Source organism: Pogona vitticeps, chromosome 4 (assembly GCF_051106095.1).
Source record: "Pogona vitticeps strain Pit_001003342236 chromosome 4, PviZW2.1, whole genome shotgun sequence".
In the NCBI taxonomy this organism is placed as follows: Eukaryota; Metazoa; Chordata; class Lepidosauria; order Squamata; family Agamidae; genus Pogona; species Pogona vitticeps.
The window spans coordinates 181364880-181391695 of NC_135786.1; the positions used below are offsets into that span (position 1 = coordinate 181364880).

Genomic DNA, 26816 nt, shown 5'->3' on the forward strand with positions numbered 1-26816 from the left:
GCTAATTTGTAAATTGCATGAGGTAAGGAAAGCTCCACCTCTGACAACAAGGCACAACCAGTTTTTAAGGAATTGCTTTTATAATGATGTAATGGTTCTGCCAAACCCACCAATGTAATTCTGTCCTTCACCCATGCACACACACTATTATCTCCTACATTTGGAAAAACACAGGACAATAGTTTTTTTTCTAATTAGACAAACTGTAGCTTTAGAGAGAGTTACTTTCATCAGGAAAACAGCAGGGAGGGCATGAATTACGTCCTCTCTCATATTTACCGTGCCAAACTTCTACTGCTATATGCCAAACTTTTAAAGCACAATATATGTCCATGGATCTCCATCATCCAACCATGTTTGGCCTTAATACGCTACAACCTAGTTACAGTATGCTCCCAATAAATCAGTCCTAAATCTGGAAAGATACCAGAAGTATCTTGCTGAACACATTAATCCATTTTAAAACTTCAGAATATTAAGATTTTCAAAGTAAAATGAAAACACAAAACAAGATGTAAGTTTGGGAACTATGATGTCATGCGACTTTGAAGTGATAACTGTTATATGTGATGGAATTGTGCCTATTTTTGTAAATGTGCATTGCATATTTTGGCTTTTCTTCTCTTAATTTTCTTGTTTTTTTCCTTTATGCATGAGAATTACCCTGTATAAATGTTCAGAATTTACACTTATGATTGGTAGTAATGTTGAATAATCAAGGTTAAAATTAAAAATAGGCTTTAAAAGCTTAGGCTCTGATTTGAGAGTAACATTTGCAACATTCATTCAGAATAGGTATTTTCACTACAAGATCAGTAACAGGATTCATTGTGAGAATTATTCTTAAATTTGAAACACAAAAAGGCTTTTGACTGCTCCCACAGGTAACAGGTGCCCATTTTACCCACTGTAGACTCATGCTTTGGTATAAGACTATGATGTGCACAACTCCTTTTGTGAATACAAGGAATGATGGATGACAAACAATTCAGTGGTGCTGGCATTGATATTAATGTTAATATTGGCCAAAATCTTGTTGCATTACATGTAATAAAAGGCTTCTTTTTACATCCTGTGGCTTATCTGACTTGTGAGAAATGCATTTTATTGTTTGAAAACGGTGGGAAATCTAGGACAGAAAAAACAAAGTCTATGTAATTACCAAAAATATCTGTTGTTGGACAATGTTACTAGCAGGGAGTGACTTTCACTATTGAAAGGCTTCTAAATGCCATTCCAGAGCTATCACCGCTTGCACACAATAAAGATGATTACTCTTGCATCATACAATCTGCAGCACAAAAGGAGGAAGTCTTTAACTACTGAAAATCTCCCTCTGGTAGTGACATCATCACCCTTATGCAGCAGTAATATATGGGGCAGGACTTCGGCCATTGTTATGTACTTCTCCCCTCCCCTCAGAAATTCCATATATAATTGTCTGTAAATAATTAGACACACCATACAAGTCACTATACTAAAAAAGGAAGAAAATAAAAACATGTTTTAAAAGGTCAAATCTAGCATGCCATATCAGACAGAGTAACCCCTTCCCCATGGCTATTAAGGAAAAAGATCAAATGAAGGTTGGTAAATTTACACAGAACTGTCTGAGTGCAGTTAGATATGTGGCAATAAAGGAAGAAAAGAGATTATCCACCATCTGCAGACAATTAGCTCAAAACGGCTGCTGCATAATATTTTGAAATATCTCTATGGAACACCGAAACACTATGTTGTCGGTAACTGTTAATGCACTGTTGGTACAAGACTTAAAATAGGATAATAATAAGCTTTCTCTTTTGCAACTGATGGAACATTTCCCAAACCATCTTGGAAGATTAAAACAATAGATACAGCCACCTGGGTTCTGAAAAAAGAGAGCTGTAGAAGGTATGGTGGGGGGAAGGGAATCAGTAAATGGAAATTGGGAGGCAGGAAACCAAATAATCCCTTATGACTTGGAACACTAAAATGTGCCTTTTCAGACACCGGCTCTGGTTACAGAAAGAAGTTTGTGATTTTCCCAAAAAGAGTGTGGCTGAAATCCTGCTGGCTGTTCAGGAATGATGTCATCTACAGCACGAAATTGCTGCTGATTAAGGGCTTCCTTTGGTAATTTTGGGGTACAGACTTTGTCACATTGTGTACAAGTTTTTGCACCCCATAATCACCAAAGGAAACCTTTAATCCACAGCGATTTGCCACTACTGAAGACATTATACAGGATTTCTGCCATTACTGACTATTCAAATTCCGCTACATTGATTAGTAACTATGTGATAATGATGCCACATACCAGAGAGTCCACAGCTGTTTTTATGAAGTTTGAGAGTTACTTCAGCTGTGTAATCTTTCAATTTCTGAATTATATAAATTAAATATGATTTAGAACCTACACATCTAAGTAAGGAACTAATCCCACACCTGGAATAAAGCTGATTTTTAAAGCAGAAAGGAAAAGAAATCACTACCTCGTCTCACATCGTGCCTTTAATTTTGTAGAAATTCCCATGTTCCCCCACCCCCACCCCCATGCCATGAACAGTACCCCTTTGGATGGCTAGCGTATGAAGAGTCCTGTGAGAAGGCTGGAGTCGTTTGTGAAGCAGGATGGAAGTTTACCCTAAAATTCAAGGGACACTTATCACTCTGGTCAGGGGTTACCTATAGGAAAGGGGGAGACTTCTGGCCCACTACTGCTCAAAGACAGGTAATCATGCTTCTGAAAGTAATTTCACTATTTGTCTTCTATGGGAAACATAGAAGCAGAGAGGGCAGAAAAATATGTCTAGAAAACCAAACCATCCAACATCCTTTTATTTTTCAGTTTAGGACTTCTGGGTTAATGGAAAATATCTAAAAAGCAAAAAAAAAAAAAAAAAAAAAAAAAAAAAAAAAAAAAAAGCAGCAACAACAATAACAAGAAATTATGCTACTTATATACAGTGGACCCTCGACTTACAGACAGCTCGTCTTACAGACTTTTTGAGTTACAGACTTCTCTGGCCGCAAAATTTAGGTTTGACTTGCAGCCGGAGAATCGACCTACAGACCAGAAAAAAACCAAAATGGAAAAAAAACGGAACAAAAACAGCCGGTTATGGATTAATAGGTTTTCAACGCATTGTAGGTCAATGGAGACTCGACCTACAGACTTTTCAACCTGCAGCCACTGTTCCAATATGGATTAATTCCGTAAGTAGAGGGTCCACTGTACTTCCCCATAGTGCTCAAAATACTCTTTGGGCTTACAATTGAATTATGCACTGCCCCCAAGCTGGGTACTCATTTTACCAAACTTGGAAGAATGGAAGGCTGAGTCAACCTCAAGTTGGCTGACAGAATCCACTGCAATCAAATATTGATTGTGAGCAGAGTTTTGATTACAATACAGCACCATGAGGCTCTTAATCTAGGAATATTATGGTAAAAAAATTATAGTGTGTTTGTGTGTGTGCTGTCTAATATGTCTCAGTCTGTATACACATTTTCATAAATGTTGTACAAAGCACTTGCATTTCCTTTTGTGTTAATTTTCTACAATTAAAAGAGACAAATAAAAACTTGTAATGTGCATACTCCTTTTCTTGTTTTTCTCAGCAAACCTAGCATTTTCCATGACATTTTTCTTGTCATCATGCTCATCATCATCATCAACCCTATGGTTCATTTTATTCCTGAGCAAAGTTGCAAACTCGGGTATCTGCTGTATGCCAGTGCTATCATTGCATCTGCATGCCTTTGCCATAGCTCATAAGATCTGTATTAGATTACAGACAATAAGCTGACAAAGATTTGTATTCGCGAAGGCTTTCACGGCCGCAATCTAATGGCTTTTGTGAGTTTTTCAGGCGCTTTGGCCGTGTTCTGAAGGTTGTTCTTCCTAACATTTCACCAGTCTCTGTGGCCAGCATCCTCTAAAGATGCCGGCCACAGAGACTGGCGAAACGTTAGGAAGAACAACCTTCAGAACACGGCCAAAGAGCCTGAAAAACCCACAACAACCATGACAAAGATTTATTTAAAGATGTATTTATTAGTTATTTAGAACTAATATATATATTTATTCACATTTAAACCTTATTTGCCTATATATAATAAGGTACAACATATATAAAAAGCTAAATATTATCAATATACTTTGCTAACTGAGTAATTAATCTGATATTGTATTATTATTTAAAGAAACTGCTGCAACCTTATCCATGTTCACTTTCATGACTGAAGTCAACTTTAATTCCCTGTCACATGCCCCCATCCTTGTTCCAACACACAATTTGAAAAACATTGGAAAAATACAAGGATGTGAAGTATCTCAGTTGTCACTTCCAGCTTTCAAACATAAACTACCTTTCATACTTTAACTTATCTGAAGTCTTCCCTCTGCCAGTTTCCTCTTCTAATGTCTTCTTGAGACCTAAAATCTCCCACTGTCGATTTGGATGTAAACCTAGTTACAAAATCAACTCTGAAGTCTTCCTCTCATTGCTCCTTTTCACAATTTTCTCCTTCACGGATCCCAATAATTTTTATTCTTGGACTTCTTGTCTAGGGTTTGATACCACTTCCCCTGCCCTCATATTATTTTCCATTTGTTCTGACCACTAGGGATATTCACAGCAATTTTTAAATTTCTTTCATTTCATTTTTTCCCCAGGTGCCTCTTTCATTTTCTTATGTTTTGTGCTTTAAGCATGTTGATCTTTTTGTTTAAAATAAAAAGGAAAGCCTCTTTCAGATATTTTCTTTTTGGGTTTTCATTTTTCTTTCCAGAAGCCCTATGTAACATAAAAATCCTTAACAATTACTCCAAAAGTGTTCTGAGACGAGGCAACAAAGAATTAGTCTAGTTCAAAACCAGGCAACAAAGAAAAGTAATCAAAACCATTCACCCCAATTACATCTTTAACAGGATAAATACACAGTGAATTTATCACATAACAATATTTTAAAAACCAATCAAATAAATATCCCCCTCACACAGAAAAATGTGCCAAAATAAACACACATAACCTCTTCCCAAAAACCAAGAAATGCAAGGAAGAAAGCACATAATGAACGAACGAGTGAATGAATGAATGAATGCCTCTGTCCAACCAAATCTACTAGAATATGAGGAAATTCCTCTTTCCTACCAATAATGCCTTCTATTGTCTTTTCTTCTTGGAGTTCTGCAGACAGGCTGGGTAGCACCAAAAATAATCTAAGAAAGGAAAGGTTTCAAAAGAGGGAAAATATTCCAAGATATACAGGAAAATATGAAAAAAAAAATCCCAAGGAAGAAACAAGTACAAGCAGGCTGCTTGGCAGCACAAAAATAATTCAAAGAAATGGGGGGGGGGATCTCTCCAAAATCAAGAAAAAGGAAACTAGGAAAGGCTCCAAGACAGAGGAGCAGAAAGGCAGGAAAAACAAACAAACAAACACTGGGGTCCAGACCCTTATACAAATTCAACTTTCCACCTCGCCACCAAGACATTATGACTAGTGTCACAGCCTCACTGGGTCGTAGCATGTCTGCGACACTACTAGATGAAAAATTTGACAGGTGATTTGACATATAAAGGATGAAAGAAAAATCACATACAAAGTATGGAAGAATGGTTGAATAAAAGAGGAAGACAGGATTGAACAAGAAACTTCCATATGTCATCACTGAACATCATTCATGTTTGAGAGTCTCTGTTGTGAGACTCAATGAAATAAAAATGGAAAAAAAAATTAACGTTTCTCTTCTAAACACAAAAGTCCCTGTCCCTAGTTCCCATCCCATGTTGGAACTACCCCATAATTCTCTTACTCAAGACCCACTGATCAATTATCACAAAACCGTGTTATTTTCAATTCTCCTGTCCACTATATGACAGGATTAACCATGAGCCACAAAGACCCGAACAGTTTCCCTCAGAAATTTCACATAGACAGTTTACAGCACTCTTATACACAAAGTATCAGACTTCAGTTACAAACACAATGATGGTACATTCCATGCAACATCTAAATTCTTATAATTGTATAACATTTAAACAGTCTTATCTCAAATGTATGAATTCTCCACACAGACCAAGAATCAAAGACTTGTTAGTGGAAACTACAATCAATGACCCAATCTACCAAGTGGGAGGCAAGGGTGGTCAGCAAGCTACACCATATAATACAACCAGTTTCTCATGCATATCTGAAAAATTATGCTAACCCCCTGTCTGAAAGATTAGCTAGGCTTTCTAAACTTGGTATCACTTATTTTTCTCTATCTTATGACACGTGGCCGTGATTTCTCTTGCTTAGTTATGTAGAAATCTGTATTTGTGTGTTTGACATACACTAATATAGGGAAACTAATCTGGATTTTTCCTGAATTCTGGTTTTCCTTAGCTACAACTTAGTTTCCAATAAACCTACTGGTATACCCAAAGCAAGACCAATACATACCATTTGAAGGTAAAAACATTCTCCTTGTCTGTTTTATAAAATTAGTGCAATTTAAGGCAATCACATTTCCCATCCTTCTTTTTAATGGACAGAACACTTAACTGCTATTATTTAAAAGATATGGTGGCTAGGGAGTATCTCATGAGTTATTTAGGTTTTTAGTCATCAGACACCTCAGTATGCTTGTACATAATTTCATAAAGGCATATTTTTTTAAAAATAATAATAATTTGGAAAGGATTCCCTAGAAAGTTTAAAATTTTTATTTATCCTCACATGCAGCTTTCAGCAGTCTTCTTTTTTACTTCATACAGGGTATCTCTCTGAGAATGCTACAGACTTTTCAGAGATTTTACTAACTACTCACAAATATGATTTCACAACATAAAATGAACTAGCATATGTTTTAAATAAAAACTGAAACTCTTTTTTCCTCTTCCCTTAAGAGGCTACTTTGATGTCATCTGTTGCTATGGTAGCTATTTCATTGTACAAAATACTCTCTCCTTTTTCTAAGGGAAAGAAATAAAAAAGTTCAACTATTCAAATAGTGAATCAAATAGCAGAATAACTTTTAAAGATCTGGAACACAGATTGGCAAGCAATGTTAATGAATCAGTTCAGTCATTAATAATAAATTGGGCTACATTCTTCCTCTTCTTTTTATGGTTCATTTTAAAATGCCAGCAAAAATGTGAGCAAAATTCCCAGTGACCAGATACAATATAAAGATTGAAGAAAGAATCTGTTAAAGTAAATTTTGAAGAGAAATGTAGTTCATTATATTGAACAATTACCAACAGGTAGACTCTATGACATTTATTTTGTCATCTGATAGTATACCCTAAATTCAATAGCCAACTTCATTATCCATTATAAAACATGAACAAGAACAATATAATCATGGAAACAGAAAGTTTATGCCATAACATATTACAGTGGTGCCTCCCACAGCGAGGTTAATCCGTTCCAGATTAACCCTTGCTGTGTGAAACATCGCTGTACGGAAGTAAAAAAGCCATTGAAACGCATTAAACTACGTTTAATGCATTCCAATCGGCACGTTTACTTACTGTACAGCGATGCTGGCAGCCATTTTCGCGCCAGAACGAGGGCGAAAATGGCTGCGATCAGCTGTCCGGCGGGTCCAAAATGGCCGCCGGAACAGTCAAAAGGGGCCGGGGCGCAGCGTTTTCGCGCCCTTGGTAAGCAAGGGGAGGGCGCGAAAACGCTGGCGGAAGCCCCGAAATGGCTGCGTGCAGCGTTTTCGTGCCCTCCCCTTGCTTACCAAGGGTGCGAAAACGCTGCGCCCCGGCCCATTTCGGCTGTTCCGGTGGCCATTTTGAAGCTGCGGAACAGCTGATTGTCGGGTCGCAAAGCGAAGGTCGGTAAGCGAGCAGCTTACTGACCTTCGCTCTGCGATTTCCCGCCTATACGGGCACCGTTTTGCGATCGCAAAAACGGCCTCGTAGAGCAAATTCATCGCTCTACGAGGCGCCCGTTCTGCGAGGCACCACTGTAGATGGATTGAGTACTGGTGTGTGTGTTTTTTCAAGGAACACTGCTGATCATCTAGGGAAATTATTCTGGCTACAAAGCCAAATTACAGGGTGGACTGCTCTAATTGTCAAAGTGAGGTTTTTAAATTCCTGTCTTTGCTAAGAACAGTCATCTGACAATACTCAACTAGCTGGTTTTGAAATTTGGGAAACTAAAGCTGACTTACATTACAATCTAGAGAGGTGCTGCTATGCAAAAAAAAAAAAAAAAAGGTTAGAAAGCCATACAATACCTATAGGTGTCTGTGCAACATTTAATGTAAAACTTAGTTTACAAAAACTATTTGAAATAATGACCAAAATTCTATTAGTTATGCCCAACAAGAAATGCCTGCACCAACTTCTTAACTTGCAACAATTCATTACTGGCTACAGAGATTTAAACCAATTGAATTATACCAGTGTAAAAATGTAATAGGATTCCATCCACTGTTTCTCATGGAAGAAATACTCAACCTTCTTTGAGATGGGGTAAAATGCTTAGAAAGTACTTTATTAGGCAGCTAAGGGTGGCTTTCAAAGTGAAGGGCTGCAGATGCACAAAGACTCAGCAGGCAGAAATTTACACAAGCAAAATGTATAAACTTTGTTTCTTCAAATGCCTGTCTACTGAGGCTTAACTCCATGCTTCTAAGGAAGCAGACTAGAGACCATGAAAGATTGTGCTAAATAGACCATAATAGTCTTAAGAATGCTATAAGATCTTTTGTTGTTTTTGTTCCAACTAACTGGCTAGTCCTCTAATACTTTGTATCGTATAGCATACTTTGAGAACTTAAGGGAAGACAATGCAAAAACTGGAGCAGTAATGTAAAGTTTTCAAAGCATCCCATGCATGTGAGTAGATGAAATAACAGGAGCAGTTGTACCATGAGGTATGACAAGATAAATGCCTTGGAAGGTATGACACCGGGATCAGCAAACTTTGCTGCTTTTCTCACAATTCCCTGTCTTCCTAGACCATCTCAGTGCTTCAATTTTTCTTCCTCAGCAATGATTGATTGATTGATTGATTGATTGATTGATTGATTGATTGATTGATTGATTGATTCTATCTGTACCCCGCCTATCTGGTCAAACGACCACTCTAGGCGATCACTCCTTTGCTTGCATAGGGGGAGGCAAAATTTACTGCTTCTCTTCTTCAACTTACTTAAATTTCCCTCTTTGCAGAACCATTTCTGCAGAGGGTGAACAGCTAACCAAACAAAAATGAGGAGTGATGCCGTACCAATACTTTGGCCATCTCATGAGAAGAGAAGACTCCTTGGAAAAGACCTTGATGTTGGGAAAGTGTGAAGGCAAGAGGAGAAGGGGACAACAGAGGATGAGATGGTTGGACCGTGTCATTGAAGCAACCAACATGAATTTGACACAACTCTGGTAGGCAGTGGAAGATAGGAGGGCCTGGCGTGCTCTGGTCCATGGGATCATGAAGAGTCGGACATGACTAAATGACGAAGTGAAACCCCGCCCTCCACCACTGTGCAGCAACCAGAAGATGACATGACTGTAAAATAAAACATTCCCTGAAAATAAGCCCTAATGCGGTTTTTGGAGCAAAAATTAATATAAAACCCTGTCTTATTTTAGGGGAAACACAGTATGTAAATCAAGATTGAGGCTTCTGTTAAAAAAAATCAGTTTACATTTTTTTTTCTATAAGACCCAGAATTTACATCGCAAAGCCAGAAATGGTAACCGTCAGGATCTTTAATGCGAAAACCTTCTGATTAAAAAAACTAACTTTAAAAAATAATAGAAATATGAAGACATTACAGGGAGAAAGTACCAAATCCCTGATAAGGAGAAGCTGAGAATCATGTGCTACTACTGGCTGTTGTATTTTAAGCTGGCCAAAATGTCTGTATGAAATAAGTATCAGAAAATCAAGTAGTTAATATAAACTCATACATGATACGGCTCTTTTTTATTTTATAGGTTAGGTGTAGGGATAGGGGACAGGGGACATGGGATTGAACAGGGGTTGTAAATCAACATTAACCTTTTACAATATTCATTCTTATGAATTTCAATGATACATAAGTTTCCGGTGTAACGAATTTATAATACATATTCTATTTCTAAATTGATCTTAGGCTTTTAATTATTAGAAATTAACTATTTCTAAGCCAGTCATAAAATTTATGCCAACAATCTTCATGATTCGTCTTTCTTGTTAAATCTAGCCATTCTGATAGTTTATCTATTTCACTATATCCAGAATTTTTTCTATTAACTCATCTTGAGTTAATTGATTGATTGATTGATTGAGATGGATTATCCAGCTCTTTCCAATGTTTAGCAAAAAGAATTCTTGCAAATATTAAGATATGGATAACTAGATATTTTTCCATTGGGTCTACTGAATTTGGGATTGTATTTAGAAGAAAAAAATCAGGGGTTACAGTTATTGGAATCTCTAAAACGTCTTGCAAAAGCATTTCAACCCTTTTTCAATATTTTGGGTTTTCCCACATGACCACCACATGTGATCAAAAAGCACCTTCTTTTTGTTCACATCTCCAAGATTTGAAATTTAAGCATCCGTTTTGTCTAGTTTTGGAGGAGTAATGTATCATCTATAAAACATTTTTATATATTTACTTCAAAAGCTACTGACTTAGTGAGTTTTATATTATTTTTCCATATTTATTCCCACTGATCCAAACTTATATTGTGCCCAATAATCACTCTCGAATTGGCCTTCTCAGCTACACTAGATGCTGTTCCAAGTCCTCCATAGAGAGCACATTACCATAGTCTCTCGAGACTGAAGGATGCCTAATCTAAATCTAATCTGTGCCCACTTTATCATTCTTTAACCACCTCCTCATGGGTATCAAAATCCAATAAAGAATTATGCAATGCTTTAATATGCTTGTCTTTGGTATCAAGGAGGACTCTGTCAAAGGGAATATTGTCTACATAAAAACCTTGCTGCTTATCTTTACCATATCTTGAAATCAATTGAGAATGTGACCACCAATCTATAACAAATACCTGCGCCATTAGTTGATCTTTGTTTTTTAATGTCCTATCTGGTTTTAGTGCTTCTCTATACCTTAAGATTTTCTTGATTTCTCTTAGGTTTGAAAGAGAAAATGTCTTCACTGGCATTACCCAACATGGTATTTCAACATACATCTGTCTTTGAATTTTAGTCCAAGACCATGATAAAGATTTTCTTAAAATACAGTTATTGAATTGTTTAAATTCACTCTACTGTACTAAAGAAACGCATGCTACCCCCATTTCAAATCATGATCTTCCAATTTTAACAGTCTTTGATTTTCCAATAAAATCTAATCTTTAATCCACATTAATGAGGCAGCTCTATAGTATAGCAGCCAATTTAGAAGACCCATTCCTCCTCTCTGTTTCCTGTCCTGAAGTGACTTTAATTTTATCCTTGCCAAACAAACTTAGATGTAATCTGATCAAGTTATTTAAATATTGATTGTTTCAAAATGTTTTGGAATAAGAAAATCAACTTTGGTAAAATATTCATTTTGACTGCTGCAATTCTGCCCATCAATCTTAAGTGTACATTTCTCCATCTAGAGTAGACAAAACAAGAAGTGTGTTTTTCTCACAATGCTTCTCCCTTCCCCCTCCAAGGCTGCAAGGAAGAGAGACAAAGAGAGCAGAAGTGAGAGAGAGAGAGAGAGAGAGAGAGAGAGAGAGAGGAAAGTCCTAGGTTCTAAGACAATATTTACCTAGGAGAAGTTGGGTAAATCCACCACTCAGTCTCTGTTACAAAGAGTCTACTCCTCCTTAATCCACAAGTATCAGGAGAAGCACAGTACTGTATCTCAAAGTTTCTTTATCACCTTCTTTCAAAACAACCCATAGTGGCATAAATACTGCTAGGCAAGGCTTCAGCATTTGGGGAGGGGGGATCTTGGGAGAAGTTCTTGTTTAGCATCAAGAGTAAAGCAGCCTTCTCCAAAGTAAACTCAGTCTGTTGCTTTCAGTATCTCGCTTCCACTTCAGAGAGTTTTTCTCCTGAGCTTTGAAAGTCACCCTCAGGCACATCCTTTATCTACTCAGGATCTCCCTCTGTTTAGGATCATCAATCTCTCCTGATGGTGATAAATCCCTTTTAGGCTCACAAAAACCGCAGAGGGAACGGAAGCCCTTTCTAGAGCTGACCATTCGCTGTTGCTGGCTCCTCCCCTCCTACGATAAGGCTCTCTTTTAAGCAGGCAAACCTGAAAGTCCAGTTTCATTTTTCTATTTAAACAGTTATGAGTTATAGTTTCATGACCAAATTCTATGTGCATATTTAACAGCGCAGATATCCTATTATAAAGGTTAACAGGTTTAAGGCCAAGAAAAAAGACACAACTGAAGCATACCTTTTGTGGCCACTCTGACACAGTCAATTTTCGTTTCCTATGTTAGATAAAGAAAGAAAAGATCATTTGGTGGCTTGCATCCAAAGCAAGAAAACAACATATTGCTTCTACTGGAGTGACTTCTAACATCTAACGAAAGGATCAACCTCACATGCTTCTTCTCAGGCTTAATAGTTTCCTGTGTTAGTTTAATTCTGCTTTCCCTGCTATAGACAACTGAAGGAAAAATGCACTTGGGCATGTAACATCAAGACTTCACCTAACATTAACCTAGAAGATCAGTGAGATGTTATTAGACATGATACATGTATTTCCCCCTTGCCTCCTTTGACAACATGGTGACCTTGGGATATTTTCTTTTCTTTACAATCAACTACACACTTCTAAGCGACATGTTAGACAATGCAAGAAAGCAACAAAAATCAATGGCGTTTCACATTTCTGCACTGTCAGTGCACTGTAAAACAAAGGCCATTATAGTATTTGGCAGAAAACATTTTCCTGCTGTCAAAGGAGACAGCTAAAGCTTATCGGTAGTTGATGGGCTTTGGGTAGGTCTGCCCAGAAAACAGAAAACAATGCTAGAATCAGCTGGATAAAATGTGATCTGCAGCAGAAGGACCTTTTACATACGTTTCACTTTGGCTCAGCCAACCTATTTCTCTTACACTATTTTCAAAATAAAACAACAACAAACATACATCTGAATCAGAGCTATTGAGAGGGAAAAATAGGTGTTCAAGCTTATGAAAAGTAATGTAATAAAGTTAAGCAAACCAAGCAGATAGATATTATAACTGCAAAAATCATTTAATGAGAACAGTGAGATTGAAAAGAGGCAGACTGACAATAATATTCTAAGAAATGTCTGACTAAGCATTCTCAGTTGACAGATATAAGTAATCCATGCCTCCTTCCTCCCTTCCTCCCCCCAACTGCAACTGGTCACTGCACGGATATTCACAGGAAAAAAACAAATGTAATTTCTTTTTCCACTGTATTTTAGGCATTGTATATCCAAGACACATGGAGATATGTGCATTTATTTATTTTACACTTTCATAGCACTTTAAAGTCTCAGTCCAAGACTTACCCCATTGGCTCTGCTGGCAGCTTGAAAATAAATGCTATAGCTTTTATGAGGGAGAAGAGGAGTGTTCCAGAAGCCGCTATAGGTTTTGTTGTCTCCAATAATGAAAGGCTGAGCAGCTTGAATACTGTTGGCTGGAAATTCTGCCGCAAAATAATATTGAGAATTCAGAAGTGAAGCATTCTGGAAATGAATCGGCACAGGATAGCATTTCAGGATTTCAGTTGTTTTCTTGGTTCTACGGGGACGCTCCTCCTCAACGACTATTTGGTAAACACTAATGAATGGGGTAGGGTGGTGAAGGAACAAAGAATGAGAGGGAAAAAATTCTGGGGTTATTTTAAAGCACCTGAAATAAACCCATTTAGAATTCACATAAGCTCTTTTTAAAATTATAAACTACCTTATGCTTGAAAGTAAGGCATATAATAAAATAAAGTTAATATTCAAATTGTAGGTGTTAAGGTATATGATGCTGCATACTCTCCTTCTAAATATACATTAAGAGAATAACATTCACCATTAAATGTTAAGAGCATTTGTTAGATGAAAATAGGGGTAGACGTATGCCCTTTTGATGGAATCAGGTAAGATTATGTATGTATGTGTGTGTATGTGTTCTGCTTGGACCTTTTCATATTTCTTTCTTTATTCTTATCAGAACATTTCACAACTCAAAATTATAGATGTATATAAAATATAGGTAAGATTAAAAACATATTAAATTATTAAGATAATTAAACTATTTTTGACCAGAAGTAGGCTACTTCAATAGCATTTTCTTGGCCATTTGATAAATCTTCTTTTAAACACATGGTGGGACATAAATTGCATGTACCTAAGTACTGCAATGACTGAATTTCTCCACAGTCACAGAAAATTTGTCTTGTATACAAGTAGCCCCATTTTACTTGATTATTCTGTGATCTTCCTACTTCACTTCGAAGACTATTAAGTGATTTCCAGATGTTCCAGACAGAGTCTTGTCCTGGTGGGAAACACTCACCAGGTGCATTACACATATTAGTGATAGAAAGTGATGAGCACAAACCAGAAAACCGGTGGTTTGTGATGGTTCTTGGCTACCCACAAACCAGAAACTATCACAAAACCACCACCCCTAAAAATGAACTGATCCATAGTTCATTTTTCAAGTTCATGCTGGGAAGAGTGGATTGGTGGCAGCTTCAAGACAACATAGGGAGGTGACAGGGGCAGTGGGCGAGGCGAGCATCCCATTTTGCCAAAGCAAAACAAAGCACCAAGGGGAAAAAGTTTGGTGCTTCATTTCAATTTGGCAAAACAGGATCCCCAAACTGAACCATAAACCAGTCCAATTTGTGTTTTTTTCTGGTTTGTGGTTCGATTCATTATATCCATCTCTAGTGATATAATTAGTAATATATATTTTTAAACTAAGGATAGATATAAGGTTACAAATGCTGTATTTAATGTCATTTGACTTTCAAAGTAATAGTTAAATAAGATTTTTTTGAACAACAACAAAAAAGGAAAATAAGATATGAGTAATAAAAAACCCTTTGACCAGAGAAGATTAGGACACTGTGCTTAAGGTCAAATGAAAGGGGTTAGAACTGTTAAATGATCCCTTCTGCTGGTGGGAACAAATTCTGACTGGGTAGAAATGTCCACAGACACAAATCATTTGCTCTCATGTCTTCAGATGGTAGTCAGTGGTCTCCAAAAAGGTACCAATAATTCAAAGATCCATCATTTCCCAGGAGGTACATGGATATCATACAAAAAGCAGAACTAAATTCAGATGAAGGAAGAATGAAAATTGGTGAAAGAAACATCACTAATTTAAGATATGAAATGACACCATCTCACTGGCAGAAAGTAGCAATGACTTGAAATTACTTTTAATGAAAATGAAAGTCAAAAATGCCAAAGTAGGACTGCAGCTGAACATTAAAAACACCAAAATCATGACTATGAAAGAACTACACAACTTTAATGTTGACAAGGTAAAAATAAAATTGTTAAAAAACTGGGTTTGATAATTAATTCAAATGGAGACTGCAGCCAAGAAAGCAGAAAAAGACTGAGAGTTCAAAAAGCAGCAATGAAGAAATTAGAAAAGATCATCAAGTGTGTCACTGGAGATCAAGGCCAAGATCATACACTCTACTGTATTTTCAATCACTGTCTATGGCTATGAAAGCTGCAAGGCAAGATTCTCTGGAAAAGACAATAGTGCTAGAAAAAACTGAAGACCACAGGCAAAGAGGAATACTCACTTGAGATTGACTCCCTAAAAGAAGCCACAACCTAAGAGCTGAGCAGGCCTATTCAGGATAGTAAATTTTAGCGATCACTCATTCATAGGATCAACAAGCTGGAGGCAACTTAATGTCTCATAAAAACATGGATTGGGCCCCTCATTTATATCAGCTAGAGCTGGTGTAAAAATTTATCTCTGATGGTTTCAGTACAAGTGATTCTTAAAAGTTTCTCAGAAAACTGGGAGGAAAAAGACCGTGGTAGCCACATGGACAACAGGACTCTTGTTCTATGAAAGATAGTGCAGAAGGGGAAGTTTTAGTCACATGTCATTTTCTCTTCCACACATAAACTGCCACAAAAATCTAAGCCATCCTGGCTGGTAAAAGGCTTTTCCAGATACACTGAGGTTTACTCTGTTACTTGTTCGCAGCTGAGTGTATGCATTATCAAAATAATGGAGCAATCACACCATCTTTTAAATAGTCTAGCTATAGATTGCTAATTATCTTGTAACACAATTTTGGAAAGCTACAATAATTTGGTTCCAGAGAACATTTTAATGTTCTTTTTCCTATAAGGTTATCAGTTGTTATCATGAAAAGGAACTTTTGTTGTATAACAATACATCAGATGTTCAAAGAGAGAGGTAAGAACACAACTTGCATGTTCCACTTATAGATGCACTTGAATAGCTGAAGTTATTAGCATTTCAACAATAACAGAAAAGCATTTTGCCTTACTGCAGCAAACTGCCTTCTGTAATCACTGAAGAACAGTTCACTAACGAATGAGAATATCAAATTCATGTTTGAGAACGTTTATAGGGATGTGGTGGCGCTGTGGGTTAAACCTCAGAAGCCTCTGTACTGCAAGGTTAGAAGACCTGCAGTCGTAAGATCGAATCCATATGACGGAATGAGCCCCCGTCGCTTGTCCCAGCTCCCGCCTACCTAGTGCTTCGAAAGCATGCGAAATGCAAAATGCGAGTAGATAAATAGGTACCACCACAGTGGGAAGGTACTGGCGTTCCATGTCTAGTTGCGCTGGCCACGTGACCACGGAAGATTGTTTTCAGACAAACGCTAGCTCTATGGGTTGGAAACTGAGATGAGCACCGCCCCCTAGAGTCGGACACGACTGGACAAACTGTCAAGGGGAACCTTTACCTTTACCTCTGATAACATTTATACAATGATGTGTTTGTGTTCAGTCGTTTAGTCGTGTCCGACTCCTCGTGACCCCATGGACCAGAGCACGCCAGGCCCTCCTATATTCCACCGCCTCCCGGAGATGTCTCAAATTCATGTTGGTTGCTTCGATGACACTGTCCAACCATCTCATCCTCGGTCGTCCCCTTCTCCTCTTGCCTTCACACTTTCCCAACATCAAAGTCTTTTCCAAGGAGTCTTCTCTTCTCATGAGATGGCCAAAGTATTGGAGCCTCAGCTTCAGGATCTGTCCTTCCAATGAGCACTCGGGGTTGATTTCCTTTAGAATTGATAGGTTTGTTCTCTTTGCAGTCCAGGGAACTCTCAAGAGTCTCCTCCAGCACCACAATTCAAAGGCATCAATTCTTCAGCGGTCAGCTTTCTTTATGGTCCAGCTCTCACTTCCATACATCACTACAGGAAAAACCATAGCTTTGACTATTCGGACTTTTGTTGGCAAGGTGATGTCTCTGCTTTTTAAGATGCTGTCAAGGTTTGTCATTGCTTTCCTCCCAAGAAGCAGGCGTCTTTTAATTTCGGGGCTGCTGTCTCCATCTGCAGTGATCATGGACCCCAAGAAAGTAAAATCTGTCACTGCCTCCATATCTTCCCCTTCTATTTCCCAGGAGGTGATGGGACCAGTGGCCATGATCTTAGTTTTTTTGATGTTGAGTTTCAGACCGTTTTTTGCACTCTCGTCTTTTACCCGCATTAAAAGGTTCTTTAGTTCCTCCTCACTTTCCGCCATCAGAGTGGTATCATCTGCATATCGGAGGTTGTTTATATTTCTTCCTGCAATCTTAATTCCAGCTTGGGATTCCTCCAGTCCAGCCTTCCGCATGATGTATTCTGCATATAAGTTAAATACGCAGGGTGACAATATACAGCCTTGTCGTACTCCTTTCCCAATTTTGAACCAATCCGTTGTTCCATATCCAGTTCTAACTGTTGCTTCCTGTCCCACATATAGGTTTCTCAGGAGATGGATAAGATGGTCAGGCACGCCCATTTCTTTTAGGACTTGCCATAGTTTGCTGTGGTCCACACAGTCAAAGGCTTTTGCATAGTCAATGAAGCAGAAGTAGATGTTTTTCTGGAACTCTCTGGCTTTCTCCATAATCCAGCGCATGTTGGCAATTTGGTCTCGAGTTCCTCTGCCCCTTCGGAATCCCGCTTGTACTTCTGGGAGTTCTCGGTCCACATACTGCTGAAGCCTACCTTGTATGATTTTGAGCATAACCTTGCTGGCGTGTGAGATGAGTGCAATTGTCCGGTAGTTGGAGCATTCTTTGGTATTGGGATGTAGATTGATCTTTTCCAGTCCTCTGGCCACTGTTGAGTTTTCCAAACTTGTTGGCATATTGAATGTAGCACCTTAACAGCATCATCCTTTAGGATTTTAAATAGTTCGACTGGAATGCCCTCACCTCCACTGGCCTTGTTGTTAGTCAGGCTTTCTAAGGCCCACTTGACCTCACTCTCCAGGATGTCTGGCTCTAGGTCAGCAACTATATTGTCTGGGTTGTCCGGGATATCCAAAACTTTCTGATATAATTCCTCTGTGTATTCTTGCCACCTCTTCTCGATGTCTTCTGCTTCTGTGAGGTCCCTTCCATTTTTGTCTTTTATCATGTCCATCTTTGCACAAAATTTTCCTCTAATATCTCCAATTTTCCTGAACAGATCTCTGGTTTTTCCTTTTCTGTTATTTTCCTCTATTTCTTTGCATTGTTCATTTAAGAAGGCCCTCTTGTCTCTCCTTGCTATTCTTTGGAAGTTTGCATTCAATTTTCTGTAACTTTCCCTATCTCCCCTGCATTTTGTTTCCCTTCTCTTTTCTGCTATTTGTAAGGCCTCGTTGGACAGCCACTTTGCTTTCTTGCATTTCCTTTTCTTTGGGATGGTTTTTGTTGCTGCCTCCTGGACAATGTTACGAGCCTCTATCCAAAGTTCTTCAGGCACTCTGTCCACCAAATCGAGTTCCTTAAATCTGTTCTTCACTTCTACTGTGTATTCGTAAGGGATTTGGTTTAGATTATACCTGAGTGGCCCAGTGGTTTTTCCTACTCTCTTCAGTTTAAGCTTGAATTTTGCTATGAGAAGCTGATGATCAGAGCCACAATCAGCTCCAGGTCTTGTTTTTGCTGACTGTATAGAGCTTCTCCATCTTTGGCTGCAGAGAATATAATCAATCTGATTTCGATGTTGCCCATCTGGTGATTTCCATGTGTAGAGTCGCCTCTTGTGTTGTTGGAAATGGGTGTTTGTGATGACCAGCTTGTTCTCTTGACAAAACTCTATTAGCCTTTGCCCTGCTTCGTTTTGAACTCCAAGGCCAAACTGTCCTGTTGTTCCTTTTATCTCCTGACTCCCTACCTTAGCATTCCAGTCCCCCAGAATGAGAAGAACATCCTTCTTCGGTGTCAGTTCTAGAAGGTGTTGTAAATCTTCATAAAATTGTTCAATTTCAGTCTCCTCAGCAATGGAGGTTGGTGCATAAACTTGGATTATTGTGATGTTGAAAGGTCTGCCTTGGATACGTATTGACATCATTCTATCATTTTTGAGATTATATCGCATTACGGCTTTTCCCACTCTTTTGTTGACTATGAGGGCTACTCCATTCCTTCTACGGGATTCTTGCCCACAATAGTAGACATGATAATCATCTGAGTTGAAATCACCCATTCCCATCCATTTTAGTTCACTGATGCCCAGAATGTTGACGTTTATTCTTGCCATCTCCTGTTTGACCACATCCAGCTTCCCAAGGTTCATAGATCTTACATTCCAGGTTCCTATGCAGTATTTTTCTTTCCAGCATCGGACTTTCCTTTCACTTCCAGGCATGTCTGCAGCTGAGTGTCCTTTCGGCTTTGGCCCATCCACTTCATCAGCTCTGGAGCTACTTGTACTTGTCCTCCGCTCTTCCTCAGTAGCATGTTGGACGCCTTTTGACCTGAGGGTCCCATCTTCCAGCGTCATATCTTTTAGCCTTTTGTTTCTGATCATGGGGCATTCTTGGCAAAGATACTGGAGTGGAATTGCCAGTTCCTACCCCAGGTGGATTGCATTTAGTCAGAACTCTCCACTATGACCTGTCCGTCTTGGGTGGCCCTGCACGGCATAGCCCATAACTTCTCTGAGTTACTCAAGCCCCCTCGCCACGACAAGGCAGCAATCCATGAGTTCTTTTCCTACACATCCAAAGATGACTGCAGTGCTCCAGTGTCATGGTTTGCTTATGCTGATAGACTGTCAAACTATGGTGATGCTGTTAACTCAGAAATAGTTAATGGAAAAGAACAAATCATGCTGGGAAAAAACATTTTTGGAACAATATGTTCCAGCTGCGCCCATATCCTGAATGACAAACATATGAAGCCTATTGCAACAGTTTTTGCCTTGTCTGCACACAGTAAACCTACGCAGATGCTTGCTTGCTTGCTTGCTTGCTTGCTTGCTTGCTTGCTTTATTTATTTATTTATTTATATACCACCCATCTGGCAGCCAAGGCACTCTGGGTGGTTTACAACAAATAACAAACAACAACAACAGAGTACAGTGGGATCTTGACTTACGAACGACCCTACTTGCAAACAATTCAACTTACAAACCCGCCCTATAGGGGAAATAAGGACTCAACCAACGAACTTCCCTCGAGTTACGAACAGGAAAAAAAGTGCTCCCTCCCTCCCCTTAGAGGCTTCTAGAGGGGAAAAAAGAGTCAGAAACTTAAAAATAAATAAAAGAAAGTCACTTACCAGGCCTTGGTAGCCCCCAAACAGCAGGAAAAAGAGCAGGAAACAGCTAAAAGCCCACACCAGAAGGGAGACTGGCAGCCATTTTGTGCTTTTACCCCACTCCTGCACCCTCCTCTCCCTGCCTATCAGCTGATCGGCTGGCTCTGAAGAGACTTCGGGAGGCTTGCTCAGCACCTGTGTGTCTTTGTGCTGAAAAAATCAGCACAACATGCTTTAAAACATGATTTAAAATTGGCTTTGTTGAAAAAAAGGATTTCTAAAGTGCTTTGCAAACTGTTCCCTGCCTTCCTCCGGGTTTCCTGAACCTAAGGGAAAAAAAGAAAAAATATCCCCCCCTAGTGGCAGAAGGCAGAATAGCAGCTTCCCATTAGTTTCTATGGATGGAAAAGAGCAGATACAGATTAAATGGTTTTCAATGCATTCATATGGGAAATGCAGATTCGACCTACAAACTTTTCGACCTACGAACCACCTTCCAATATGGATTAAGTTCGTAAGTCGAGACCCCACTGTAACAAAATAGCAACATTAATACATGGAGTGAAAATCAAAAATCATAAAACAATAAATACAATTAAAAGCGTAGGAAAATATATCTACACTTAACACAGATAGAGGGAGCGACACAGGAGGGAGTGCTTCAACCTTGTCCTTTTCTGATTGCAGTTCACTGCTTCGCTATGTATAAAGAGAGCAAATGAATCTTAAAAGGGAGAGCTCAGGTATTTGTAACATTTGCCATGTGAGTTGGAACTGTGGAAATCAGCGGTCCATCCCATGTGGATAGTGTCCATGGACAGTGGATCCCTAGTCCCTACTCTGGGACACATCTTCCAGTCAGTAAGAGACTCTGCACCCTCTCTGTAAGTTCTATATCAATCACTGCCCTACACTAGTGAAGTGTACAAGTTACGCACATTCCATCTTGACCAGCGATGCCTGATAACTATTATGGTTGGTGGGGCAAAATTTACAACAACCAATTGTGAGTGAATTCCACAAACCCGTGCACTTCAAACCCTCAAACACACTAGGGCAGAGACTCGTCCTCCCAAAAGACTGGACATCAAGACACAAAAGGAGCAATATAGTATATGCGGTCCAATGCAAAGAGGAGTGTTTGGAGCTCTACATTGGAGAAACAAAACAGCCACTAAACAGGAGAATGGCCAAGCATAGGAGGGGCAATAGCTCAGGACCACAAACAGCAGTGCTTCTTCATTTGAAGGACAAACAACCCTCATTTGATGAGCAAGATGTACTCATTTTGGACAGAGAAGATAGGTAGTTTGAAAGAGAAGTCAGGGAGGCCATACATGTACATATAGAAAATCCCCCACTCAACAGGGATGGAGGCCTTAGATACAATCTGTCTCCTATTTATCATGCTGCCATTTCATTCATCCCCAGAAAGATCAGGACTGCAGAAGTGGAATTATCCCTCACCCCGATTCCTTTGTCCTTCTAACAAGCCTGTTCAGACCAGGGGGAAATGAACCCGACGTGGAGGATATATCAGGGGTCTCCTACCAACTTTCCTCAGACTGAAGAAGCTACTTGGATGAGTAACAAAATGTTTCAACTTAACAAGAAATAAGACCAATTGCCATGACTCACCTTCCAGATAAGCCCATGTATTTTACTCAGAAGTAATTCCCACTGCTATATTATATGTATCCTATTCCAAAATATGGAAGGAAACCTGGTCCTCTGGATGCTGCTGAAATACAATTTTCATCACCCCTCACATTGACAAGAAATAGATTCCAATAAAATCTGGAGGGCTATACAGTGTGATGTAGTGCATAGAATGACAGATTAGGATTCTGGAGAACAGGGTTTGAATCCCCTCTTGGCGATGGAAAATCACAGGGGGAGTGGAACTGGTAAGACCTTAAAATATTTCATTTTGAATAGAGTAAATAGGTGGTATGAGAGGGGGGTCAGGGAGGTCATACTTGTGCATATGGAAAACCCCTCACTCAACAGGGTTGGAGGCATTAGATACAATTTATCACACATTTATCATGCTGCCCTTTCATCCATCCCCAGAAAGATCGGGACCACACCCACCAGAAAGACCATTGTTAATGACCCGTGACAATGGGTGGAGAAGGACGGCAGAGGTGGGGTTTTGACTCACCTCCCCCTACTCCTTTGTCCATTCTATTCAGACCAGGGGGATGTGAAACTAATGTGGAGGATATATCAGGGATCTCCTACCAACCACCAACCAAGGAACAGCCCGGGGATTGGGAGTAACAAACAGGGAAGTAATTGTGATAGACTTCCAAAACTCTGTGCAACAAAGTCATAGAATAATTGAGTTGGAAAGAGCCTATAAGGCTATCTTCAATGTACAGTACTTCAGAAAGAAACCAGTGAAGAAATAGTGTGAGTCAAAAGAAATATATACAGTCATGCCCCGCTTGATGACTACCCTACTCCATTATGAAATCGCTTCACGATGAGGTTTTTGCAATCGCTATTGCGATCGCAAAACAATGATTGAATGGGGAAAATCCGTTTTACGACGATTGGTTCCCTGCTTCGGGAACAGATTCTTCACATTACAATGATCAAAAACAGCTGATCGTCGGGTTTCAAAATGGCCGCCCGCTGTTTTCCGGACCTAAGATAACGACCAAAAATGGCTTCCCCTATGGAGGATCTTCGCTGGACGATGAGGTATTTCTCCCATTGGAGAGCACTGAACCAGTTTTCAATGCATTTCAATGGTATTTTTTATTTCGCTTGATGATGATATCGCTTAACAGCGAATTTAACGGAACAGATTATTGTCGTCAAGTGGGGCACCACTGTATATTTCTTTTGACTCACACTATTTTCTCACTTCACTTCACACAGACACATACACACACACATCCCCAAAAAGAAGATAAGGAGAAAAGAGTCACCTTCTGCCTCCCACAACACTGCAGGGTATAGCAACAGAAAAATAAACACATGGAACTTGGTTTGCAGTGTGAATCTTCCAAGATATTGGACTCAAAGATGGAAGCAGACGTGGCAGGAAATGGCCAATTCTTGTTCATGTTGTGTCTCAAACAGTGGGGCATGTGTGTGGGATCCTTAGAGCAATAAGATTAACACCCAAGTGCATTTAACTGGAGACAGGATATGGCACTGATTGCACGTCCTAAGGGATGGGACACGTCTATGGGAAAACACTGTAGTCAACATCCAAATGAAATGACAAATTAAACTTTTTATGCTCATCACTGAGGCTGTGTGGAACTGGAAGCAATTTACAGGCACAGAAGAGCAATTATATTTAAATTCAGTATAAAGCAGTTATGTTTCACTTTTAAGGTGGCTCCAAAACATGACACGGGCTTGAAAAAAAGGCTGGCTAGGAATAGCCTGAGGTGAAGCAGTGCCCCACGTGGCCTAAATCAGTGGTTCCAATCTTGGGTCACCAGATGTTCTTGGACTAAAACTCCCAGAAATTGTCACCAATGCCTTTGCTGGCCAGGATTTATGGGAATTATACTCCAAGAGCATCTGTGGACCTAAGATTGGGAACTTCTGCCCTAAAAGGCCAATCTCCATTGATTCAGAGCACCTGGATGTAGGTAGGGATGCAGATCTGAAAACATTTGTTTTTAAGTGTAAGGGTGCTTGCTATATGGAGAAAGCAGACAAAGGATGGAATGACTTTTCTTTACAATTAGTAAGAAAGAGAGGAGACACTGAATGAGATAATTTGTTAATCTAATTATCATGCACTACAGTTTTCACCACAACTTTCTACTTCAGGTCTTGGAGCTGCAGGGATAGATCCATAGTGAGGCTAAAGCAATGGGCTCAGCTGTCTTCCTAAACGATCTGGGATGCTGCATTAAGACTTCAGTCCAACCCAGAGGCCGGCCCTACCTGACACATGCCCAGCTCCTATGCTATGATAGGACACAACTATGCACCACACATTCTTCCAGCATGAAACATCTGTATTAGTAAGATGTTAGGCTGTACAACATCTTTTTTCTACTTTTAATTCTACTGTATCTTTTTATTCTACTTTTTATCTAAAAAAGTCCCTCAAAGCAAATGAAATCAAATCAATAAAAACAGGCAGTCAATGCCCACAGATTTACTGTAACAGTACAGCAGGCAATATCGCTATGTTCTCTCTGTGTGTGTGTGTGTGTGTTTTAACTAGTGTTCCCCTCTCAATCTCAACTTTTGTGCTGGAAATATATAGAAAATGGAATGGAGCACAGAAAGTTGCGTCATCTTTGTTCACTGTTCTCTATTATAATTATGTGTGGGCTTCAAATGAGAGCAAGAAGTCCCCTTTCCCATGGTTCTTGCTCATATATACAGTGTGGATGTAAGAAGAGCCCTCTCTTTTTCAGATGTGTCATCAACCTGTGTGGGGAAAGTAACAATGGAGAAGGCAGGGCTGGGCACACCACTCTACACATGTTCAGGGAACTGAAATCTGTAATGCCTGAACAAGGTTAAGAAATTCTTGGCCTTTAATTACGTTCAGGTGCAATCTGGTCATTCATACAATGACCAAGGATTTTAAAACAATTTGCATACTTCATAATGAGGAAAATAACATACTCTAGCCTCCCTATTGTGCGATTATTTTCATGACTTGACAGATGCCTGATTTTAATCCACTTTTAAACAGCCTATCTTTGCTGTTCTTCCACAAGCAGGCAGATTTGTCTTTTCAGGAAGGCATTCCCTTAGTGACTCGTTGCCTAAGAGGGGTTTCAAAATGGGATGGTTTGTTGCTTTTAAATCTGTTTTAGTAACCATTTTATCTAATAACTTTAATATAAATTTATTTCATTCTTTTTAAATATTCAAACACTGTTGTTGTGGGTTTTCCGGGCTGTTTGGCCATGTTCTTAAGTTTTTTCTTCCTAACGTTTCACGAGTCTGTGGTCGGCATCTTCAGAGGACAGGAGTCAGAACTCTGTCTGTGCTCTGGTGCAGTTTGTTTGGATAGTTGAGTATTTATAGCTGTGGGATCAGCTTTTGTCCTTTTCAGGAGATTGGGTGATCATGGCGGTCAGTGTGGTTTTTTTGTTGTGGGTGTATTGTTGTGATAAAGGGGAGAGATGATATGTCACTGTGATTGATGGGTGTAGTTAGCTGATCTTTGGTGTGCATTGATCACCAGTCCTTGTGGCTGGGTAGAGTTTGTTGACCTTTTGCAGGCTGTGTTTTTCAGTGCTGCGAACCAGGCTTTGTTGAATTTTTGACTTTCTTCTTTTTTTGTTGAAGCTCTGCTGGTGTTTGTGGATTTCAATGGTTTCCCTGTGCAGTCTAACATAATGACTGCTCATGTTGTCCAGTACTTCTGTGTTTTGAAATAGAATTTCATGTCCAGTTTGTTTCAGAGCATGTTCAGCTACTGCAGATTTTTCCAGTTGTTTTAGTCTGCAGTGTCTCTCATGTTCTTTGATTCTGGTGTGGATGCTGTATTTTGTGGTTCCAATATATACCTGGCCACAACTGCAAGGTGTCTGGTATACTCCTGCAGTGGTGAGGAGGTCTCTTTTGTCCCTTGCTGACCGTAACATTTGTTGTAAATTTGTGGTGGGCCTGAGTACTGTTTGGAAGTTGTGTTTTTTCAAAAGTTTCCCCGTGCGGTCAGTGACCCTTTTGATGTATGGCAGAAATACTTTATTTGTGGGTGGCTGTTTTTCCTCTTCAGTTTGGAGCTGTTTTCTTGGTTTGATGGCTCTTGTGATTTCATTCTTGGGAGTATCCAACAAACTGCACCAGAGCACAGCCAGAGTTCTGACTCCTGTCCTCTGAAGAAGCAGCCACAGAGACTGGCGAAACGTTAGGAAGAAAAACCTTAAGAACACAGCCAAACAGCCTGTAAAACACACAACAACCATCGGATCCCGGCTGTGAAAGCCTTCAAGAATACATTCAAACAGACTTTTTAAATGATGTAAGCCACCTTGGGTCCTTTTTCAGGAAAAAGGTGGTGTAAATATATGTTAAATAAATAAACAGCTGTTTGAAATATTAGAAGTGGACCTTAGTGCTGAACCTTAGCTTTATTTTGATCATTTCATGCTTGGTTATCTTACTAATAGAACTTCATGTACACTGCACTCTAAATACCTACATTCATCCTCATACTCATTAAAGAGAG

General features: G+C 39.3%; 1 protein-coding gene across 17 annotated transcripts in view; it reads right to left on the bottom strand.

Annotated features, from left to right (window-relative positions):
- Nucleotides 1-26816, bottom strand: part of PTPRM (protein tyrosine phosphatase receptor type M) — a 607519-nt gene that overhangs the window by 216649 nt on the left and 364054 nt on the right. For all 17 annotated transcript variants that reach the window (XM_072999591.2, XM_020793481.3, XM_072999598.2 and 14 more), the window contains exons 12-13: nucleotides 13449-13722; nucleotides 12356-12392 (exon numbers count right to left, since the gene is read on the bottom strand). In XM_072999591.2, the coding sequence (XP_072855692.1) occupies nucleotides 12356-12392; nucleotides 13449-13722 (311 nt within the window). The remainder of the gene's footprint in view (nucleotides 1-12355; nucleotides 12393-13448; nucleotides 13723-26816) is intronic.